At 37.8% G+C, this 25074-nt stretch overlaps 1 protein-coding gene and 1 long non-coding RNA gene across 2 annotated transcripts in view; one reads left to right on the top strand and one right to left on the bottom strand.

The window, feature by feature from the left end:
• The window catches only part of NHLRC2 (NHL repeat containing 2), a gene marked incomplete at its 5' end in the record, with an annotated part of 60937 nt that extends 52691 nt beyond the window's left edge, over positions 1-8246 (top strand). Inside the window, one exon of the mRNA XM_082407820.1 lies at positions 542-8246. Coding sequence (XP_082263946.1) covers positions 542-798 — 257 coding nt within the window. The 3' untranslated portion in view covers positions 799-8246. The remainder of the gene's footprint in view (positions 1-541) is intronic.
• The window catches only part of LOC309635960, a 116295-nt gene that overhangs the window by 28608 nt on the left and 62613 nt on the right, over positions 1-25074 (bottom strand). The gene's annotated exons all lie outside the window — the stretch shown is intronic.

Raw genomic sequence — 25074 nt, forward strand, 5'->3', positions numbered from 1 at the left:
AATAATGTATTCAGTGTTACTTGTTTCTAAAAAAATCAGTGGCTTTTTTTTATTACCACCTTTGGATATTCAATAATTCATCATTGTCTTAACTTGAAAGTCACTGCAGAGTTGTACATACATTTGTATTCCCCAGATTATTTTGTAGTTTGCATATTATATTTCTAGACACTTATCTGGTAAAAAATGATCTATTTTCTGAAGTGTCCTATGTTTATTTCTAGAACTTATTAATAGTTTTCATTTTAAATTCTATAATCACATTTTAAATCTATAACCATATTGGCAATATTCATCTTGATTTCAGTAGAAATAACTTTATAATTTATTTTACAGTGTTCAAAGGAAGAATTTTGACATCAAGAGGATTAGACTAGGAACTTCTTATATCTTATTTTGTATCCTTCACACAGAGCACAATGCCTGGCACTTAGAGGCTTTCAGTAAATATTTGTTGAATGAATCTAGTGTTCGTAAGGTTTGTCCAATTTCCTACTTGACTTCTTATACAGTCTTAATAATTTACCTTTTTATTTTCTAGGCAATGAATGGCTTCTTCAAGGACAGATACCATCTGGAGAGATAGAGAGCATTTCCAGTCAACCAACAATCTCACTGCAGATTCCTGGGGATTGTTTAGCACTTGAAGCCGTTCTATCTATCAGCGTATTTCTTTATTACTGTAGTGCAGACAGCAGTGCCTGTATGATGAAGGGAGTTTTGTTCAGTCAGCCTTTACAAATAACCGATACACAACAAGACTACATACCTCCAGTAGAACTCAAGTATATATTTTAGCAAGCTGGCCAGCATGCCAGTGCCTCCTCTTCTCCATCCCCACCATCACTGTGTAATTTATGAAAAGAAGCTTTATTTCTGCCTCTGGGTACCCAGAAACCCATTCTTGAGTTCTCGCAACTGATACTAAAATAAAGCTATGCTCCTTATTTATTTATTGTAGACAAATTCCTTCATTCTCACTGTGTACCAGCTAAGTCATTGACCGTGATTTGAACCATGATCCTGTAATCTGTGCTGCTATTTGGCACAAGACTTAAGTCTACATTATAGGACAGAATATTATCATGAGATAATTTGCAGTGAATACTGATAACAATAATGATACCAAATATTTTAACTAACTTTTTTACATTTTTCAAGCAGCACTTCTGAATGTGTAAATTTCACAATAACTTTAAACAGAAGTTAAGATCCAGTCCACGTATTATAAGGACACCTGCCATTCAAGGTGTAAGGTCTGTTTTAGGCCCCCAAAAACATCTTTTCATCACAGTAGCAGCTTAAAGAGTACTTAGGTGGTAAAAATGTTCTTTCTTCTCTTCTGCGATTTTCTCATTTGAGATATATTTATTCAGTCTATTTTATTATAAATTATTTGCTATTTTAACATACCATTATTAATGGTATGTTAAATATTCTGTATATTTCTATATACAGAAAATATATTTCTATATTTCTAAAAGTTAGAGTCTCTAAGGACATACAGGCTCACTCCTTTAACTTTTTTCTGAATTGAACAGTCTTACCAAATAACGGATGAATCCACAGAAATATTATGACTTTCAAGGAGAAAGGGACTTTGGGACACATTACTGTCTGTGATACCACTTAAAGAACTGTGACACTGAATCTGATGTAAATGGGTATGTATGTTGTCTTAGAAGTTTACATTTCAGTTGAAGCATTAAATGCAGATTTGTTGGGTTTGGGGGGTTTTTTGGTTCCCATATTCAGAATTTAAATTATGATCATTTATTGTGATGTTTTTAAAAATTACTGTCAAGCCTTCAAAGTGAAAATTTCAATGTGAAGCACTTTCATGCTATTAATATGTATAGTATATCTTAATATATTACTTTAAAATATTAAGGCGGAAACATACAGTGATTTGATGACACTGTTTTTGGTGGGGTTTTTTTTAACCTTAAAAGAAACAGTCACCAGAAGATATTGAAAGGTTTTTTTTAATCATAATTTCTCTTTATAACTATTCTAAAAGCCCCTGCGCTTCTTTTTACTAAAACTGATTCAACATGTTTGTGGTTTAATCAGCTTACAAGATGTTTAAAAACAGGTGAATCACATTTATTCAGTAAATATTTATAGACAATATAGCATAATATGCCTTCTCCCTTCAAAACCAGTGCTCAATTTGAAGTGTAATTTTTTAAGCATGATCATCTTTATATTTTTTTGAACTATAGTTTTGAACATACTATACACTTCTTTTATTCAGGTTACCTAAATCTGAAGTAAGGAAATGCATAGATCATGACTTTCATTTAATTTGTAACCTGCTAAAGATATTTTTAAAGAGAAGTAGTATAAATGTAAAGTTAAAAGGAATTCTGTTTAAAATTATATATACGTACCGCATACCTTTTCTCTCCATAAAAAAAATATGTTCTGTAATAAAAGGATATACAACATTAATTTTCTCTTTTATGGAGAATAGGCCATAGTAATTTTTTAATCTCATTTTATTATTATAGTTCTCATTTCCAGTTGGACAGGATAGTTTGGCTTAATTTTTTCCTATTTAAGGACAATAATTTCACTCTGAAAGAAGTATATACAGTTTTAAGTTGCTATTTCAGGAATGCCTGATAACTATTTTTTCAGTATTATACACAAATATACACACAGTATGTATTTTCATGTACACTAAAATCCAAAAATTTCTTAGAATATATTAATGTTCACTTCGTCTAGACAGAGTTTTCTGTTAGTATTAAGCTTATGCTCTTCTTGACTTTCAAAGTACAGTTTTACTGAACATTCTTATTCTTAGCCAGCCACTAGTCTGCATTGTTTTTTACATTCAAAATATTATTTATATGGATTGGTATGATTTTTTTGTAAATCATATTAAGCAGTATAAATAGGTTCCTAGAATTTATGACTAACATAAATCTCTTACATAAGAGGAAGCACTAGAAAGTTTATTTTTAAAAACTTTGTGATTCCTGACTTCTGTTTTCTATAAGGATTTCTGCATATTTTTTAATTTATGCATGAGGAAAAGCAAAAGTTATGTTCAGTGATAGTTTAAAAAAAGATTTTAGTGTTAGTCACTGTAATCAAAGTGCCAGTAATGTGGCATTACATACACTTAGACATAATACCTGGGATCTTTGCCCTAAATTATTATGCTGCTTTGTCACCATTTTTTCTGCCACTCGTTATGATATCATTTCACAAATGGTAGAATTTTCTTTTCTGAATTTGTACTCAGGATTGATATCTCTGAAAAAAATTTTGCTTATCTTGAAAATGCTGTCTGAAGCAAATATTTAACCTTTTCACAAGGGGAAACTTTACAGTTTAATCACCCATAAGTGTAACTTTGGTAAAGTTCAATGACTAAATAATTGTCTCCTTAACTGTTCTAATAATATATTTAGCTATAGTGTTATCAGGCCTGCAGAAAGCTATAAATCTTAAAACAGCCAAAAAAAGCTTAGTATATGTAGATGAGTGTATGTATATATGTATGTGTATGTATACTTATGCAGATACAAAGATCAACTCAATTTCTCACATGGCCAATATACTTTGGAGCTAGTACCACTGAAATAAGTTATTCTCTGCTTGTTTTTCCATAGTTGGAAAATTTGCGAGGACATTAATAATACATACCTCTGTAATATAATTTTCTGCTTGCCCAACATTTAGCATTAGTTTATATCTGCCAATTAAAAACAGTCTAGCCATTATATTTGGCATCATGTTTAAGAACAATCATCAAAAACTAAATTTCATAGCTCAAGAATTGCATAAAAATATACGCAGAGGGACTGTGTCAGTGGTGGACTCTGAATGGTGGTCTTGTGAATATTTTTGTTTTCTGCTTTTCCGTAATTTTTTTTTCATTGAGCAATGGGTTATTTAAATAAAAAAAAAACCCAACTGGGAATGTGCTTTAAAGATTTAAAATGAAATGAACAGTAAGGACTTGCTCTATAATAGCTTTTCTAAAGTCACTTTTATTACCAAAGATCAGAACACAGTTTAGAGCTCTTTGATCTACCACTTCTCTTAAGTATGTGATTTGGTGGAGACAGAAATGATTATGGCTTCTTCTGCTGGAGTTTTTATTGTGTGATGTAGCGTAGCGTTTATGAGCACAGACTTTGCAGTTGCTTGGATTCTGCCCTATAAACTGGGGTTGCTATACCTGCCTTATGGAGTTGCTGTAAGGACTCAAATGAAATAGTGTTTGTAGAGCAGTTAGTAAATAATGAAACTGCTAGTTATTGGCTTAGTTAATAATAATGATAATATAACTTATGTCTATAAACACATGGTTTCACATTTTCTTTGCAACCACAGTTTCTAAAGGAAACTATTTCTCTATCAACTGTTTGGTATTTACTACTCTCCATAGAGTTGGAATTCAAGAAGAGAAAGTTTTATAATAAACATATTACTATTTTATAAACATTGTTATAAAGAAACATACCTACAGTTTTGTTTTTTAAAGTTTTTTTTAAGACCTGGAACTATGAGTAATAAACTTCCTTAGAGGGTCCAGACATACCCTAAACCACATTCCTGGAACATACTCTGACGGTGCTTTCCCAAATCTTCCAAGTGCCTTCATGCGTTTTGCCTCATTTGAGCTTCAGAATAACCTTATGAATCAGACAGGTAGATCTTATGTCCATTTTACAGATGAGGAAGCAGCTTTAGAATGTTGGCAACGTGTCTCAAGGTCAGCGCCCCCCGAATAATGGCTGATGCTGGAGTGGTGCCTGGTGCAGGCAGTTGCTCAGCCAGTTCTGTTGAATGACTAAGGGTGACTAGTGAGTGATGGATCTTTTATTTGAACACAGATCTCCTGATTCCTAGCTGTACTCCTAGATGTAGAGTGAAAACAGACTGGGATTAAGAGTACTTACTTTTGTGAATGCTTTCTTAAGCCTTTGGCAATACTGAAATAAAGTAATAATAGCTAAATTTATTCAGTGCTTACTATGTGCCTGACACTTTTCTAAGTGCTTTCTGTGTATTAACTAATTTAATCCTCACAACCACCTTATGAGGGAGGTACTATTTTTCCTTATTTCCCTGATGAAGAAACTGAGACATAAAGAAGTTATAAGCAATTACACCAGTATAATGGAGATCACACATTTAGGACTGGCCGAGCCTTGGTGCGTCTACTCAACTACCATGCTGTGATGCCTGCCTCTCTATTTTTTTTTTTTTTAAGCATAAATCTTCATAGTTATATATAGTAACTAATCAACACAAAGAACCCAAAAAATCCTAGTGGTGATTGTTTTTGAAATGTAAAGTAAATCCATTTAATTATATTAGCTTTGGGGACTTTTCATTATACATAGTTATCCTTCAGGGTTTGGAATAGTCTGTATAATTGTTTTTCCCAGAAGATTTTATGTACCATTCTTTCTTAAATTCAGATATTATCCAGTTTTTCTTGGCAGATGGATGTATTAAAGAATTAAATAGCTTTTCAGTTCTAGTTCCAACAGTGCTATTTTAATTGGTCTTCAGAAGGTAATTGTAAGACCTTCTCACAGAATTCTTAGCACAGGACTCTCTCAAACCCTTAAAAGCTTATTCATATTTAAGAAAATCCCGTTTTAACAACCAAAGTGAGCTCTAGAAACATAATATTTGGCCAGTCTGTTAACACAAAGTCATCTGCCTACTTGATTCATAAATAGCGCTGAAGTATGTAGGCCTCACCCCACCCCCCCAAGACTCAAATATTTGCAATTCTATTACAGTAAAGTTTTCAGCAGGTCAACCTATGATTCCAGCTTTAGGTACTGTTAAAAAGGTATGAAGTAAAATGCTACATACCATTGATTATGATTCATGATCATCCAAATACAAGAATGCAGATTTTTTCGTTTAAATTGTTTGCTAATTTAAATATTATAATTTGTTAACATTGTTATAAAATTCCACTTCTGAAACCCATAAAGAAATGTACATCAACTTGAAAAGGTAATGATAGCGTCATACTTTAGAATTCACTGTTAATCACCAAGGTTTCCTCGTCTTCCTCCTCCTGTGGCACATGTTTTTTTTTTTTTTTTTTTTTTTAATGAATTCACACTAACTGCAAGTCATGATTTTGTCCTGAATAATGAAAAGTTTGCTTTCTTTCCCCCCGTTTCCTTGCAGTAGGGTAATAGAAAGCATGGCGTTAAGAGTTAGAGGCCGTACTGATCTCCTGTGTGTATTCTGTGACCAGCAGGCCTTGGCCCTTTCACATATTATTAAACTGCAGGTCAGCCTGGCTGCTTCGGGCCGAGGCTGCCGGTCTGACCACAGCCTGGGAAAAGCGGAACGGGAGGCAGCGTGGTCAGCTTCTCTGACTGCATCCCCTCCATTTCTTAGTGCGCTGATTTGGTTTAGTTTTTTTCAAAGGTTGGAGTTGGAAAATGAGAATCCTAGATACTTGTGGAATGTTTGTCCGGCTATAGTTATTCCTTGTTTGGCGTGTCCCTCTTCCTCACTGGCATGTCGCTCTCAAGTGGACCGAAGGACATTTTGTTCTGTTGAAAGCCCCACGACCAAAAGGAAAGAATCGCCAAGTATTTCCCAATCTACTTCCCGGCCTATACCAACAACCATATAGTAAGAAGCACTAAACAAGCACAGTGGAGCGCTTAACAGCCATATAGTCAAAAGTATTTTTGTAACATGTCAGGGCACGGTATGAATTCCTTCCTCTTTAAGCAGCAACTTGCAGACCTGGTGTTTTTCAGTAATACAGAATTAAGCAAAAGTGTCAGATTTTTTTATGAGTTAGATGGACAAGCAGAATTTATTACCTTTTGCTTTTAATATACTTGGTTACATATTTACATTTGAAATAAAATGAAATGAGACCTCATAATACTGAGAGGGGAAAAAAAAATCAGCCCTCAGATTTGAATAGAACCAGTTTAAACAGTATTTTTGATTCTTTATCTAGTGAAAAGTATGAAAAGTATGTGTTAAGGTATATAGGGCAAAACAGTTGATAAATTATGGTAATGAAGGGTAAAAATAGACACGTTCCTTTCTGAAAATGAAGAAGGGCCCAGCCTTGGAACTATCTTCCATTTTTAGATGTTGTAGTCATTATTCTTAATCCCACCAGAAATATATTCATTCTGTGAGCATGTGCAGGATGGCTACCTGTTGTGTTCATTACACTGTTCAGACACTAACAAGTATGTGTTTGTATGGAGTTGGAATGTGTTTTCCCCGAGTGCCCCTGATGTTCATCATCCAAATTTACCTGTAAAAATACACGACCGCTTCCTCTCCACACCTTAGGCTTCCCGCTCTTGGAAAACAATAGTATAGTAGTTTCTATAGAATTTTCACTGAGGAACTATATGGTTCCAGAATAACAGATACAATAGATTGGTTTTGCTGTGGTAAATTTTTCTTCTAAAATTCCTAATACGTCAGTTTCCAAAGGAGGAGATCAGTACCCGACATGACTTTAGAATTAATTTCTCTCTACTTGGAGGTATATGTTTCTAATTATATTATACATAGGTTAATATTTTTTAAAAGTTTGAAATGTTCACTGTTAGGGTACATCGAGAGCCAGTTTAGAAATGTTTTAATTGCTGTCATTACTTCATGTGTGGATTATGGACAAATCAGAGTTTGCTTGTGATATATATCACACACATACATATATACACACACTCACTCAAATTGTAACACTGCATAAATTTGTCAAATTTTAAAAACTCAGACTCTTGCCTTCTTTTGTGTGTATAAACTTGTGATTTTATTTTTGAGAATAGAGTTGGTCTGCTGTGCTAACTTCATCTCTGTCATTCCAAGGGTTTGATTATTTCTATTTTTTCTTCAAAAATAAAGAAATGAAAATCCAACTTACAGGGTCATATATTGATATTTCTAGACATGGTCAAGTTCTAAAAGAATTTACTTCGTCTGCATTTTTAAGCATTTCATGTAGATAGAGTAATATATTTTTATACAACACTGTTTCTACATTTATTTCAAGTCTATTTTCAGTGACTTTTTCAAGTGCGTGTGTTAACAGAAGATGGTTTGGAATGAGTACACAGTGGCCTTCGTTACCAACTCAAAAGAAGTGTATAATATGTGTGATTATAGAAAACAAAAATCTGTTTATACTGTACACTGAAACCTAATGCCGCTCTTCTAAAGCTTTGTACATTATTTTCATGAAATAGATTAAATATTTTCCCTCTAAAGCCATGTTTCTCTCTTTTGTGCGGTTTTTAAGTATATCGTGAGACAATTTTACTGCTTAAAATCCTATAAGTCATGATACTCTTTCTATAGCATTTTAAACAACTGAAAATATTTTAGGAATACATATAGATAAAATTCTGTCAGGAAGGAGAAACAAGGAAATGATAACTACCAGATTAAGACTGGCAGGTAGCTTGGGTGGGAGGAGGCAGGGAGATGAGGGTGACCGTTAGATGTGAGTTGTATCAACAGCCTAGCTTGTGTGTTAAGTGATTCAGGAGTTTTTACTGAGAGTGATAAAACCAAGGGTTATGGATAATACAATTTTGTGCACCTGCATTCCATTAAGAAACAACAGGCAATGAGGCTGGCACAAACTTGCTGAACTGGGTGGGGGGTCAGGAGGATGGGGACAATGTCAGAGGGTAGGCAGCAGCCAAATTTTGAGTGATTTGCATTCTGAGTTTTCAAAGTTCAGCTAGAAGCCATTAAGGAATGTTAAACAGGGAGTCATGTGATCTAGTTTATGTTTTTGAAGATCACTATGGCTGCTATGTGAAAAATGGATTATGAGGAATGGGGCCAGGAGAGAGGAAGCAGTTAGGAAGCTATTAGCCCAAGCAATAAAGAGTGGATTATGAATTGGATTAGTATGGGAGAAGTGGATAGAACTGACACACTGTGGAGGTAAACCCAATAGGATTTCTGATAGATCTCTTTGCCCATGAAATTGCCAAAATTTAAGAAGTCTTGGTGAGGGCACATGGAAATGTGCACTTTTGTAATGGTTTAAAGGAATATAAATTATACATCTTTTTCAAGGGCTGTTTGGCAATATCTATCAAAATTATAAATGCATAAATGTCTTGACCCAGTAGTTGTACTTAACAGAAATCGATTTGTTCAAGTACTTGCACATGTGCACAAAAGTGTGTCAGCAATTGTAATAGTGAAAAACTGGAAACAACCTAAATGTCCATCAACAGAATTAATGTAAATATCCTATTTTATTTTTTTAACTATATATATTATCAAAAAAGACAAAAAAAAAAAACAATGTTGGTAAGGATGTGGAGAAAAGGGAACCCTTGTGCACTGTTAGTGGGAATGCATTAAAATTGGTGCAGCCATTATGTAAAACAGTATGGAGGTTCCTAAAAAAATTAAAAATAGACCTACCATATGACCTAGTAATTCCACTTCTCGATATTTATCTGAAGAAAATGAAAACACTAACTTGATAAGATATATACACCCCCATGTTCATTGCAGCATTATTTACAAGAGCCAAGATATGGAAAAAACCTGTGTCCATTTATGGATGAATGGATAAAGAAGATGTGATACATGTATGTGCGTGTATATACGTATGTGTATATACACACACGTATATACACAAATAAAATGAAATATTATTCAGCCATAAAAAAAGGAAATCTTGCCATTTGCACCAACATGGATGGACCCTGAGGACATTATGATAAGCAAAATAAGTCAGACAGACATATACCGTATTATCTCACTTTCATGTGCATCTAAGAACAAACAAAAACCCAAACAAACAAACCGAAAAACTGAGCTCATAGATACAGAGAACAGATTGGTGGCTGGGAAGTGAGGGATAGGCGAAATGGGTGAAGGGGGTCAAAAGGTACCAACTTCTAGTTAAAAAAAAAAAAAAATAGTTCTATACAGGTGCATATTTGTTTACACGCACATACACACAAATGACATTGACAATCTTTGTACAGTAATGCAAGATTATAAAAATGACCATGCAGGGACTTCCCTGGTGGCACAGCAGATAAGACTGTGTTCCCAATGCAGGGGGCCCGGGTTCGATCCCTGGTCAGGGAACTAGATCCCACATGCATGCCACAACTAAGAGTTTGCATACCACAACCAAGGAGCCCGTGTGCCGCAACTAAGACCCCACACAACCAAATAAATATTTTTTTTAAAAAAGACCATGCATGTAAGCTGAAACTGCAAAGCAATCTTAATAATCAATGGGAGAAAGTATTATTTTCCATGACCTTTAAAAATATTAAAATATTAAAAACTCTTAGTTATAAATGTATGGGAAAATTTTAAAAATAAAGCTAATATTTAGCACACTGTAATTTAAAACATTACAAATATTGAGAGTTATAAAGTTTTCATTTCTCTGTTAAGGAAACTTATCAAGAGTATTTGAACATTGTTTGTTTTCTTCCCATCATAAATTTATGAGATAGAGCAAGTACCTTTTCTCTGCCCTGGCAAATTGTCACACTCCTTTCTAAGTCTGGACGAGCTACCAACATTTTAATCTTTGTGCTTTCAGTACTGTGCTATATTCTCCAAGAGTTCCTTTCATGTGAAGTTCTTTTTTTTTTTTTGCCAGTGTCACTTCCTCTGAGACATCATCATTCTTTTCATCACAGCCACTTTCCTCATTTATGTTAATAAGTTCACTCCGTTTCTCTGGTTGTGTACCTAGAGTCCATCAAACATTCCCATGGGCAGCTATTTCCTCTGTAACTCTATTTATGTTCCATTCAAATTTCACTTCCAGTGTTTTCACTTTTCATTTCTTTGCTGTACCTCTTGTCTTTTAGGCCAATTCCCTCTTTAGATTTTCCACTTTTGTAAAATGTCACATGGCTCTATCACTAGAAAACAGTAAGGCAACACAACTGCATGATTTGCTATCTGTGCATGAACTAAATAACATGAAGAGTGACTAGTCACTAACAGACTTTGAAAGCGACATTATTAGTCATGGTCATGGGACACATCTGTTATTACAGAGTGATGTGTGGACTGAAGAGCTGGCAGTGAGGTTTGTACATAGGTAATTACAGTGAATATACTGTGATAACTGAAACTGGAGTTGTGTTGTTGGGGAACTGGTGTTAAACTATAGTCGCTGAAACTGCACATCAGAATTGTTCAGAGCAAGGGCTGCCTGCATATACAGAGAGAAACAAGAAATAGCTAATTGGAAGGACACAACAAATTCCTAATGACTATATAGAGTTAAATATAGAGGATAGGGAAAGACTAGTATTTATTGACCTGATATGTTTTTGTACTGTTTGAACTTTTGCAAATTAATATTTCTAACTTTTTAGAGCAAATTAAAGTGGGAAAAAGATTACTTCTATTTCCCACAACTGCACTGCTAGCTTTGTGGGTGTCCTGGGAAGGGTAACCAGAGGGTAATGAGAAGTAATATGAGAAAGAGTGTTGAATAAGAAAATGTTTCTTTGGGGGTAGGAGGGAGGAAAGCCTGTGATGGTTATCTTAGATTATGCAAAGAGAATTCATGTAAAATGAGAGTGAATTTGTCACACAGCATAGTGTCATGTCTAAAACACCAATTTTGTGCCAGCTGACCTGACACTGTCAATAACAGAATGGCCTTGAGCAAGTTACTTCGCCTCTGACATTGTTTCCTCATCTGTCAAACTGGATATTAATACCTCATGGAATTATTTTTTGATAATATTAGAAAAGCACTTAGCCCAGTGACTAACAACTAGTCCTTGCTCCAAACATTGAGTCATTCATGTCACGGAGAGCACTGAGTTCTCTGCCCATGAATGTCTTCAAAGAGAGGCTGTAAGATAGTTGGATCAAGTATTTATCACAGTGGGTGGGAAATGAAACCAGATGACCTCAAGTTCTGAATCATTCTAAGAGTCTGTGATTTGGAATATATATGGAAAAATCTGTTTGTTTAGTTTTACTTCAAAATAATAATAATTTGTTATTTATGCCTTAGGACTTTATAACATTTTTTAGAATGAAACACACACTATAAACCAATTCAAATATCGATACATTCATAAACATACACAGGGCTTCCTTGGTGGCGCAGTGGTTGAGAATCTGCCTGCCAACGCAGGGGACACGGGTTCGAGCCCTGGTCTGGGAAGATCCCACATGCCGCGGAGCAACTAAGCCCGTGAGCCACAATTGCTGAGCCTGCGCGTCTGGAGCCTGTGCTCCTCAACAAGAGAGGCCGCGATAGTGAGAGGCCCGCGCACCGAGATGAAGAGTGGCCCCCGCTCGCCACAACTAGAGAAAGCCCTCGCACAGAAACGAAGACCCAACACAGCCAAAAATAAATAAATTAATTAATTAAATTTAAAAAAAAAAAAGATACACAGATTTTTTTTAATAGGACCCAGAAAATTATTTAAAACACTTTTAGGTAACCAAATGTAACTTTGTTATTATAATTTTGTGCAAATCCAATCTCTACCTAATGCAATTGTGGTTTTGAACTCCTAACGAGGCAAGAAACTTCTTACAAAGAAAAGGATCTTGAGTTAAAAAAAAAATTGGATATTCATCCCCTTTTTTGCTTTATGAATATGCAACAATAAATATTTTAAATATCCTTTATGTATATAAAACCTTACTTAGGATATTTTTAAACTCCATTAAAATGAAGGCTTGCAGAAAATCATGGGCTATCCAACATACAGTAATTGTGCTATTTTACAGATTTGTGACCTTGATCTTCAGAGCTTTCCAAAGAATATATTGCTCTTTATTATGTGATTTTTTTCATGACATGTGGAATACATCGACATTGATGAGATTTTGTGCTCAGTTCTTATCTTGTCAACTGTCTAGGCGCAGATATAATCAAGGAACTTGGATAACTGAAATGACAGGCAAATGTATTTCCAAACTCCTGCAGTCTGAAGTTTGCCTTTCAGTACGTGAAACAACCCTTTGTCAGCATCCACGGATGTCTCAGTGCAGCTAGTTATTTTCCAAGAGGGGGATAACCCCTCAAAATAAATAAACAGGATTGCTTCAAATCAGCTTTTAAATCACTAGGTTTTAGAGAAACTAAGATGAGAATTTTTTTCACATTAGTGAGTACTGTACTTTTGCTGTTCATCAAAGCACTTTGACTTTTAGCTCAGAGAGAATTTAGCTGTTTAGCGTAAAGACATCTCTATAAACTTTAAACCACTTCTACGCCTTAGGACTCTATAGTACTCAATATATATTAATATATATATTGATCACTATCTAAATCTATATAGCTATATGTATATAATCATGACATACATATATAATTTAGTATGTATAATTTGTGTATATATTTCACCAGCTGTAGTTACTAGTTTTCCCTTTTTGACCCCAAAGTCAAATTTTAGGATCTTAGAGCACAATTTTAATAAGTAGTAATTTTAACCAAACTTTGCAAATTACCATTTAAATATATGTTCCGTATATTTTCTGTTGCTAAGAGAAGCTGTCAGATAGTATCACTATATCTGCTACTTCTTCCTCTTATTGAAGAAATTACTGAACTGCCATTGGAAGAGTGGGAGGATTCCAAAGAAAGGCCAAGTTCTATAATCTTACCAACATATGAGAGCATGCATTTCCCCTAATATTTTTGAGATTTTAATTTTAAAAGAGGCATCTCATTAAATAATATCTATCTTTTTAAATTGAAATTGTTCTATATTTGGCATTTCATTTGAAATGACACCACAACCAAGTCCCTTGCTAGAGTAAGCAAGATAAGGAGGATAAATATTTGAAATAGGGTTTATCTCCTCATCCTGGAAAGGGAAAAACAATAGCTTACCCATGTTCAGGAAGCTGACATGCCCTAAGAATCCAAGCATTGCCAGGGATCTAACGAGGCTGTTTACCCTGTGCCCCAGTTTGGGGAGCAACAAGCCCAACTCAGCCTTTTGCGGAAAGTCAAGTAGGAAAGACAGCTGCTTTTATTTGTTTAGCTTTCTGGAGGTAGAACAAAATAATCACCCGCGTGGCCCAGAACCTCATTTGGTTTAATTGCACTTTGCTATTAAAAACTTTAAAATATTCGTGGGTGTTTCACTCTGGCTCAGTGTTGTAGGTAAAAGGTACAACACTGATGTTATTTTAATCATTTATGTTAATAAAGTACCTCTGTCAAATTCTACCATAATGAATGTGGTGATGGGGAAGCTGCATTTTAGTCACTCAGGAGATCAACCATCTAAAGTTAAGGATCCAGTCTGTTTTAAAATGCTATTCTGCAACCTTTATGGGCAATATGTTCTATTATATAACAACCTTGCAAAGAGATTATGTGTGTCTAACTTATGTGTCTTGCTCTGCATTATAAGCATTCCACTTTGTACTAAGCTCTTCATAACCTTAACCTTCTCTTTTCAAAGTTAATCATATCATATTTTAACATTTTCTTCAATTCAATATTCATTCCCCACATATATGCCTCCTATGTTGTCTTTCTTAGTCTCCTGTTTTTCACCTCCCTGAACTGTCCACAGCCACCTAAAGTTATAAAGCCAAAACTTAAAGCGCATTCTGTGGAAAGGCAAACTAATGCTGGAGATTAGGCATACTTCTGGAATGTCACATGAGGAGTTCTGAGGACCCTCTCTCCAGTGAATCATAACTGGTGAAAATTATCTATAAATAACTATCTCTGTAAATTGTCCCAATTGCATACAGCAAAGGAAGAAACATTTATTCAAGAAAATCTACTAAAACCTCAAGAATCCATGAGGATATGGGGAGGGGGAAGGGTAAGCTGTGACAAAGTGAGAGAGTGGCATGGACACATATACACTACCAAATGTAAAATAGATAGCTACTGGGAAGCAACCGCATAGCACAGGGAGATCAGCTCAGTGCTTTGTGACCACCTAGAGGGGTGGGATAGGGAGGGGGGGAGGGAGGGAGATGCAAGAGGGAAGAGATATGGGAATATATGTATAACTGATTCACTTTGTTATAAAGCAGAAACTAACACACCATTGTAAAGCAATTATACTCCAATGAAGATGTTAAAAAAAAAAAAAAAAAGAAAAGAAAATCTACTAAAACCTCAAGAATCCATGACACTAGAGCCATGACCCATTCCCTTGCTCCCTTTGCCCCAGATCAGTATAACAGAAGCCCCACTCTGGGTGGGTGTGGCCTCTCTCCAGTTCCCAGGTAAGGGCTGCAGTAGTTCCCCAGGAGGGCAGGCTGCCTGCATTCTTATCCCCCTCCCCCCCCCCCACCCACCTCCCTCTTATCCCTGCCTCTCTGCTAAATTCCAGGTGAGTGCAGCCAAGAGTCATGGGCTGCCTTCCTTCACCCAGCCTCACTCATACAGTAGAGGCTCTACCCCAGGCACAGCAAGCCAAGAACACTGGGGCCCTGAACACCTCACCCCACCTCACTCATTCGACAGAGGTTCCACAGCACAAGACGCAAGCCAAGAAGATAAGAGCCTACCACCCCCACTCAGTGCCATACTCACAAAGCATGAGTGTCGCTCCAAAAACGTAGGGCACTACCCCCACTACCATCGCCAGAACAGTGATACAAAGAAGCAGAAATGAAAGAGGGGACATTACTACTGAACTTACAGAAATAAAAACGATTATGCATGAATAAAATGAATATTTTAACAGATAAAATGGACACATTTCTGTAAAGACAAAAATGACTGAAACTGACTCAAGAAGAAATCGAAAGCCTTAAAACACTTATAAAAATAAATAGATTGAATTATTAATTGCAAAACTTCCCACAAAAAAATCCCAACAATAGATGGCTTCACTGGTAAATTCTACCAAATGTTCAAAGAGGAATTGACACCAATTCTTCACAAAACTCTTCCAAAAAATAGCAGAATACTTCCCACTTCATCAGGGAATATCAGACTGATACCAAAAACAAGACAAAGACATCACAAGAAAACTATAAACCAATATCTCTTATGAATATAGAAGTAAAAATCCTCAATAAAAAATACCAACAAACTCAATCTAGCAACATATAAAAAGAATGACACACCAAGACTGTTGTATAATAAATATTATATTTATCTGGTCTTTGCCCACGGTTCCTGGCATGGAGCTTCTAAAACGTTTATAATTTCTTGAGTGATGAAGTATCTTTGTTATTTATGAGCCCCTTGGATTACAACTAAATTTATGCCAATGAGTTGACTCACAGTGATCCCCTAGGTATCAATAGCTTCAGGATGGGGGCTGGTCATGCTGGAAAGATCAACCATGTGATTAGAGGGATGGAACTTTGAGTCACATGATATCAGCCTGACCTCCTGACTTCCAGGGAGGAGAGGGAAGGAAAGAGCTGGAGACAGAGTTCAATCACATGTCCAATGTTCACTATATTATGCCTATGTAATGATAACCTAATAAAAATTCTGGGCATGAATGGTAGAGCTCCTGGTTGGTGAACACATCATTGATCCAGAAGGGTGACATACGCTGATTCCCTTGGGAAAAGGCATTGAAGCTCTGTGTTTGGGGTCCTCCCAGACCTCACACTACATGTGTCTTCATTTGCATGTAACTATAGTGTTGTCCTGAGTTCTGTGGCTTGATATTGAATCCCATCAGGATTGTAGTCAGTTGATCTGACATAAGATCAGTCTTGTTGTAGACCATGTCCTTCAACTAGTGGGGTCTATAGTAACTCCATCTGGTTGACAGTTTTTATCTTTGAGGACTTTAAATGTTATTCCCCAACCTCTGGCCTCCACTGTTTCTGCTGAGAAGTCAGTGCTTAATCTTATGGAGATGCCCTTGTGACAAAGTTTTTTTTTCTTGCTTTCAAGATTTTTCTCTTGTCTTTGACTGTCACCATTTTTTACCATGATATGTTTATTTGTGAATCTCTATGTATTTATCCTACTTGGAGTTCATTGAATTTCCTGGATGTGTAGGTTATTGTTTTTCAATAAATTTGGAAAGTTTGTTTTTTTTTTTCTGCTCCTTTCTCTCTCTCCTCTCCTTCCAATACTTCTATTGTGTGTATACAGACGTGCTTGATGGTTTCCCCTATTTCTTTGAGGCTGCATTCATTTTTCTTCATTCTTTTTGCTCTCTATTCTTCAGCTGGCATATTTTCTACTTATTTATCTTCAGGTTCACTAATTTTTTTTCTGCTAGTTCAAATCTACATTTGAGCTTCTTTAGTGAATTTTTAATAGACTTTATTTTTTTAGAGCAGTTTTAGGTTCACAGCAAAATTGAGCAGGAAATACAGAGTTCCCATATGTGCCCTGACCCAACACAGGAACAGCCTCCCCACTATCAACATCCTGCACCAGAGTGGTACATTTGTTACAACTGATAAACCTACTGATAAACCTAAATGACACGTCATTATCACCCGAAGTCCATAACATACACCAAGGTTCGCTCTTGGTGTTGTACATTCTATGGTTGGCAAATGTATAATGATATGTATCCACCATCACAGTATCATACCAAATAGTTTCCTGTCCTAAAAATCCTCTGTGCTCTTACAGTTAATCCTTCCCTCCCACCTAACCCTGGGCAACTGGTGACCTTTTCACTCTCACTATGGTTTTCCCTTTTCCAGAATGTCACATGGTTGGAATCATGCAATATGTAGCCTTTTCAGATTGGTTTATTTCATTTAATAGTATGCATTTAAGATTCCTCCATGCATTTTCATGGCTTGATACCTCATTTATTTTAGAGGCAAATAATATTCCATTGTTTGGATGTATCACAACTTATTTACTCATTCACCAACTGAAGGACATCTTGGTTGCTTCCAAGTTTTGGCAATTCTGAATAAAGTTGCTCTAAACATCTGTGTGCAAGTCTTTGTGTAGACATAAGGTTTCAACTCATTTGGGTAAATACCAAGGCGTGCAATTGCTGGATTGTATGGTAACAGTATGTTTAGTTTTGTAAGAAAACTGCCAAACTGTCCTCCAACGTGGCTGTACCGTTTTTGTATTCCCACCAGTAATGAATGAGAGTTCCTGTTGCTCCACATCTTTATCAGATTTTGGTCTTGTTGGTGTTCTAGATTTTGGCCATTCTAATAGGTGTGTAGTAATACTTCATTGTTGTTTTAATTCACCTTTCCCTGATTTTTACATGTAACGATGAGCATCTTATTTGCCATCTGTATCTTTTCTTTGGAGACGTGTCTATTCAGGTCTTTTGCCCTTTTTAAATCAGTTTGCTCTTTTTCTTATTATTGACTTTTTAGTTCTTTATCAGATAAGTCTTTTACAAATATTTTCTCCCAATATGTCACTTGTCTTCTCATTCTCTTGATCTATTGATTTTTTAATTCCAATTATTTATATTTTTAAACTCAAGAACTTCCATTTGCTTCTCTTATTTTATAATTTTTATCTCTTCATTTCCATTCTCTATTTAACGCAACATACCTTCCTTTACTTCTTTAATCATGCTTTCCTTTAGTTCTGTGACCATATTCATTGTGGCTATTTTGAAATCTTTTTCTGTTAAATCCAACATCTGGTGCTGTCACAGGCAGTTACTGTTGGCTGTTTTGTTTTGTTTTTTCCTGGTGTATGGGTCATACTTTCCTGTTTCATTGCATACCTCATAATTTTTTTTGTTGGAAACTGAACATATTAAATGACATATTGTAGCAACTCTGGATACTGACATCCACTTCTTATTGTTGTTTTGCTTGTTTAATTTTAGTAACTGGCTGGATTATTTTACTATAGTCTCTCCACTCCTTCCCCAACCCAATACATACACACATTGATAAGCCTCTGATTTTGCTCCTTAGGAAGCTGCAGCTCTGGGTGTGCCTGCAGTAACCCTGGAGTGACTGTGGTATCGAGAGGGGTTTCTCCCCCTCTGTCACTGACCACACCCAACTGTTAAACTCCACTAATTTCCAGCAGATTGCTCTATTGTTTTCAACAGTGTACTCAATTGCTCTACAAATGAGTCCAATCAAATTGTGGCTCCTTTAAAGGAACAGTTTCTGAAGTCAGCATTTGTTATTTGTTCTGACCTCAGGAGGGCTCCTCCTCAGCTGTCTTATTTCTCAGTTCTCTCCTCCAAACTGGCCACCCCACGGTCTAAGCCAAATCTTTTCAATCTAGGCTGTCCTTTAAATGCATGAATCACCTCTGTATTGCCTTTAACCACAACCTCCGCTGTTCTTCAGAGTGCCTTTATACTTGCGTTTTTTCACCCTGTTATAAATAAAATCAGTTCCTTTGGAAAGAGATTAGGAGCTAACTGTTTTACAGCCTGCTCTCCCTCTCCCCCGGGGCAAAATCTCTGAGCCAGGGCTCTGGAACTGGGAATGACACAACAGCTTCTCCCTGAGTGACATTCCTGTTTTGGGGTTGAGTGCTCAGTGCACGTTGGGGTGGCCGCAGCCTGAGGTCCTCTTGGCTTGCCTCTACCGATACCTCATGAGCCGGGCAAGGGCAATAGAGGCCCCAGTGCTCCTGGTGCACTTTACCCAAGGTAGAGCCTTCATTCCAGGAGCGAGGGCTGGATAGAAGCAGGGAGCACCCACCTCCTGACAACGCTTGCCTGGGACTAAAGCCTCAGCAGCAGGAAGTTGGGAGTTGGAAACACTCAAGTCCTGCTTTTCACAGGAAGCAGGAAGCCCCCCCCCATTTTGGAGCTGGAGTGTCAGGCAGCCTTGTGTTCTTGGCTACAGCAGTCCTCACCTCACTGAGCTGGAGAGATGAGGGAGGATGCAGTCTTGTTTCAAATACCACAGACTCAACTCTTCACCACATTCTTGTAGATTTTTCTTCAATAGACGTTTCTTCATTTATTGTTTGTCCTTAGAACCATTTCCAGAGGTTTTAATGGTTCCTTTCTTATAATTTTAACCAGTTTCACCGGGAAGTGAGTCAGCCAAGCTCTGCACACTGTCATTCCACAAGGCGATCTCCTCTCCCCCATCCTCTTGGGTTCTACTCCAGGCAAGGACCATCATTCCGTGTGTTGTGCTCATGAGATTGTTTTTTCTTTTATGACTGGCAACTGTAGCCATCTCCAAAGTCATCATAAATCTTTTAAAGTTGTCAAAGAAAGAAGGCCTTTATCCAAGAGCTAATGAAAATGTTAAGCAGCACCTGTAGAAACTCCAAACAGTCTCCCGAAGCCAAAAACTCATGCGGCGTTCAGTGGTTCAAAGTGTTTGTGTGTGTGTGTGTGTGTGTGTGTGTGTGTGTGTGTGTAAAGGATTAGGACTTGAAGATAAGAATATTACTTACTCTCTTAGTCTGTTCAGTCTGTTTATAACAAAATATCATATACTGGGTAGCTTGTAAACAATATAAATTTCCCAGAGTTTTGGACGCTGGAAGTCCAAGATCAGGGTGCCAACACGGTTGGGTTCCAGTGAAAGCCCTCTCCTGGGTTGCAGACTGTCGATCTCTCATGTGTCCTCACATGGTGGAAGGGAGGAGCTAGCTCTCTGGGGCCTTTTTTATAACAGCTTAGTCCCATTCACCAGGGCTCCACCATCATGACCTAAGCAACTCTCAAAGGCCCCACCTCCTAATGCCATTGCCTTGGGGGTTAGGATTTCAACATATGAACTGGTGGGGGGTGGTGAGAAGGACACAAGCATTCAGACCACATACCTAACGTCTCTACTTTTATTATTTTTACTGGATACATAGGGCAAATTCTTAAACTGATCTTCCCCAAGGTATGTTCTAGGAAATGCAAGTCTGAAAAGCTTATATGAAAAAAGATTCCGTGCTTAATAATTTTCATGTTACATGAAAATAATTCCACAGGAAGTTTGGCTTCCCATCTTACTAGATCTCAGGAGTAAGACTCAAAGAATAGATCTTATTGGAGAACAATTAATAATACATCCATTACACTAAAACCAGACAGGAACAAGAAATGTGATTCCCATTATATGGATGGAAACGCAGAGCCAGTGAAATGGTAACGGTCAGAATGTGACCTTATTTGGAAATATTTGCTGATGTGGTCAGTTAAGATGAGGTCATAATGTATTAGGGTGGTCCTAATCCAGTGACCGGTGTCCTCATAAAAAGAGGGAAATTTGGACACAGACACATGAGAGAGAAGACCATATGAAGACACAGAGATCCAGAGACACACAGAGATAAGGCTCCATAAAGACAGAGGCAGAAGCAGAGGCTGGAATGGTGCATCTACAATCTAAAGAGCGACAAGGGTTGCCAGAAGCCCTCAGAAGCCAGGGAAAGAGGAATGAAACAGATCCTTCTCTGGACTCAGAGGAAGCATGGCCCTGTCAACATCCTGAGTTTGGACTTTACAGCCTCCAGAACTGGGAGAGAAAATTTTCTATTGTTTTAAGCCACCAAGTTTGTGATTCTTTGCTACAGCAGCCTTAGGAAAACAATACAGCAACTATGTAAATTAACTCTATGCAAATATTTACTACTGTATAAAAAAATAACAAGCAGGCAATACTGAATTCTAACTGGGTAGGGCTTGCTTACTGGTTTAAATTTTACCTCAGAAAAACAGTTGGTTTAGAGGTGTCTCTACCCCATAGGTACTGTCATTACTATTATCTGTGGACCTTTAATTGTGTTCTCTAAAAGAATTGTGGGCATTTGTTTCTTGTGGGTTAAAAGCTCGTGAATTTGGAGTAAAATCTATATTCTCTTTCCAGTCCAGCTTAAGTTTTAAAATTTTTATTAATAAACTATTAAGCATGTTTGCAGACATTTCTGCAATTAGTTTCTCATTTTTCTGGCATATTGCCAATGTTAGTCCAGCTCGTCCTCAAAATAAGGTCTTGTAATTAACTAATCCTTCAGAAACAACATATGGTGACCAGATTAAAGATTAAAACAAGGGCGTGAAATTGGTCTTTGTCAAAGGACTATTAGCTTGCCTCTTCCTAGCCTCAAAATTTATTACAAATGAACATAATCTTCTCACCCACAGCAGGCTGCTGGCCCTCAAAAAGAAGTGAGAATAGCCCAGAAGTTTCATGGACATTTACCCAACCTACCTCCTCCTCTTTTAAAATGGTTTTTTTTTTTTGGAGATTGTGATTCTGTGGGGGGAGGAGGGGCGGGAAGGGAAAGAATCTTTTAAAAACAATTTTAGGTCCCCAAAAGAAAATATTTTCCTTAAAAATGTGTATTGTCCCAAAGGCATTAGAATATATCTGTTGCTTTTGCTTTTGGTGGTAGTGGCAGCCCTTTGCTTTCTAAGGGGAAACTCAGCAACGGTCTTTGCTTAAGAAAAACATCCTAATTTTATTTACCGTAGGGTAAGGAACAGGTGCAGACAATGGTAAGTATGGGTTGGGTCAAAATAAATGCACTCGCTTGGTGAAAACTCCCTTTATCCTTGCTTCAAAAGCACTCTGGGATTTTTCGTATCTTATGCTGCAGACAAGGTTCCCCTTCCTAAACTCTTACCTGAGAGACTCATCTACCTGTGAAGAATTAGGGCTAAATTCAACAGAAAATCTTTTCCTTTTGTCTCCAGGTGCCTTCAGATTTGTAAAATATGCTGGATAATTCTTTATATATTTTTATACACTTGTCTCTGTCACGGGCCCTGAGTTCATGTTTTGGTAAAATGCACAGCGGGCCGCATGGTTTTGCAAGAAAGAATCCAGAATGATAGGTTTGGTCCGAATCCATTCCAGAAGCTCTGGACTCCTAGCTGACTCCAAGAGCTAGAGCAGCGTGCTGAGAATCATTGGCGTGTGGAATCACTGCCCTACCCCATCCCCACACCCTCGCTCAGAGCACTCAGTGGTTCTGCATGCGTGGAAGGCAGAATAAGGGCTCCCTGACGATGACCACATCCCGGCCCTTGGAACCTCTGAATATGTCACCCAGGAAGGTGGGCAGCTTCCAGAGGCTGGCAAAGGCAAGGAAACAGATTCTCTCCCAGAGCGTCCAGAAGGAACGCAGTCCTGATACCTTGATTTCAGCCCAGTGAGACATTTTGGATTTCCCACCTCCAGAACTGTTAGAGAGTAAATCTGTGCTGTTTTAAGCCACTAAGTTTGTGGTCATTTGTTACAGCAGCAACAGGAAACTAAGACAAGTAGGAAGTTCTGGTTTAAAGAAAAAAGAAGGAGGAAAGGAGAGAGGGGAAAAAAAGGAAAGCAGGCCTTGGATCCTCTCTCGTCTTAGCCCAGCCAATGTGTTGCCATCTTGTATCAACCTATTTTATAAAGCTGCTCTCCTTGAAAAGGCTGGTGAGTCTGAAGCCCAGGCTGTGTGCTCTATATACAGGCACCAGGCCTGGGTGGAAGGCATTCATTCACTGATTCGTGGACGGTTTGTCATAGTCTCACAAGTTCATTGCTTCTGGGGTTTGTTTTTGTTTTTGTTTTTAGCACCATCCTGCACTTAGCTTCACCAGTATATAGGTGTGCCCCTCATAACCACATATTCAACCCCGAGTCTCAATACCAGCCTTTGCTTTTAAAAAACTATCGATTAAATAAGGCCTTCCGTCTTTAAACTGGAGTCATTTCTGTCAAGAATCAAAATAAAAATAATTAAGAGAACAGCAAGAGTGTCACTCACTTTGTGGGAAGCAAGCCCATCACGGCAGCAAAACCGAGGGACTTCTCGTGACATCCTTACTACAGATGTCACAGTAGCTGGCGAGCGGATGGAAGGTAAACAGCTTACTCGGGGAGTGAACTATGGGAAATGAGGCATTCTTTGGGTTAATTCTGCTTCCATTCTGCTTATGTAACACTTTAAAAGGATAGCTCTACCTTGACAAATCATGAGCAATTAAACCAGATACACGACCACAATGGTGGCCCGTTTTCCTGCAAAAGGCTGCTTCCTCATATAAGAGCCACAGAGATCTGCATCTGATTCTCCAGTTCCTCTGGTTAGGGCGAGTGGACCCTGCTTTCAGACGGAGCAAAGGCACGACAGTGTCAAGTAAACCCACGTCAGGAAGAAACAGTAGCACGCACTCCCACTGAGAGACAGCTGGCCGGTTTGCAAAAGAGTGACTCGTATGTGCAGTTTGGAACTAAATATGGAAGTTTCTAAAACTCCCTGTGAAGACCTTCCATCACGCTGATGGAGACTGGGGAGCTTTTTTTGGCCATCTGGATAATCACCGCAGGCTTCAGTTAAAGGTGTTTCTCCTCCCAATGGAGAAGACTCCATTTGACCATAGGTCCCATCAACCTCATATCCCCCAGGTGGATCCCGATGAGGGGTGGTGGCTGGGCTGCCTTGTGTCACCCCAGAGCATAGCCAGTGGAGTCTTCTTCCCTAGACACAGATGTCTGGGAAGAAAAACACATCTTGCCTCGAGCCTTTTTCTAAGGTAGCTTTTATTAGATGAGTCTGCTGCTGTCATAAACGCTGTTATTAACCCCCCGAGTGGGAAATGACAGCCGGTGACAGCCGATTTGAGGACTCAGAGGTTCACTGGACCATGGGGACCGACGAGGCGAGCCATCATATTCTCAGGGGGAATCAGACCCATGGAGCTTGTGACTTATCCCAGCCCCACTGTTAGTGGCAGAACTGGGCTTAGAACCCAGGCGTCTAGAAAGGCCCATCCAGGACTTTTATTTTGCGCTCAACACCATCATGGTCTTATTTACTGTACCCCAGGTGCCCCTAAAGCTGCTGAGATGCTCACACTGCTATTTTCTCGCTGTACACGTCAGAAAAATTGGAAAAAAACAACGTCCTTTCATCTACTGTTTACTTTGTCTGAAGACTGATAAAATATTTCCGTACCCATAACAAAATGCACTTGCTCCCCATGAGATTATATCTGTTATTTACTTAGGGCTTAAACCTGGGCACAGCCGGGGTGTTCTTGCTGTCTGGTTTGGTCCTAGGAAGCGTGATAGAGAGCAGAGACCTTTACAGATGCAGGCGTTTGCCTGATGAATCGGAAACTCTCAGTGCCATTTTGCTCGGAAATCCCTGGGTACGAGCTAATGTTCTCTGCATCATGTGCCCAGCCCTGGTATAAGTGGCTGTGTGCATTATGTCATCCTACCCTTCACAGCACCACAGGAAGTGAGGGCGTT

The sequence above is a fragment of the Balaenoptera borealis genome (genome assembly GCF_965194805.1).
Source record: "Balaenoptera borealis genome assembly, chromosome: 10".
Lineage (NCBI taxonomy): Eukaryota > Metazoa > Chordata > Mammalia > Artiodactyla > Balaenopteridae > Balaenoptera > Balaenoptera borealis.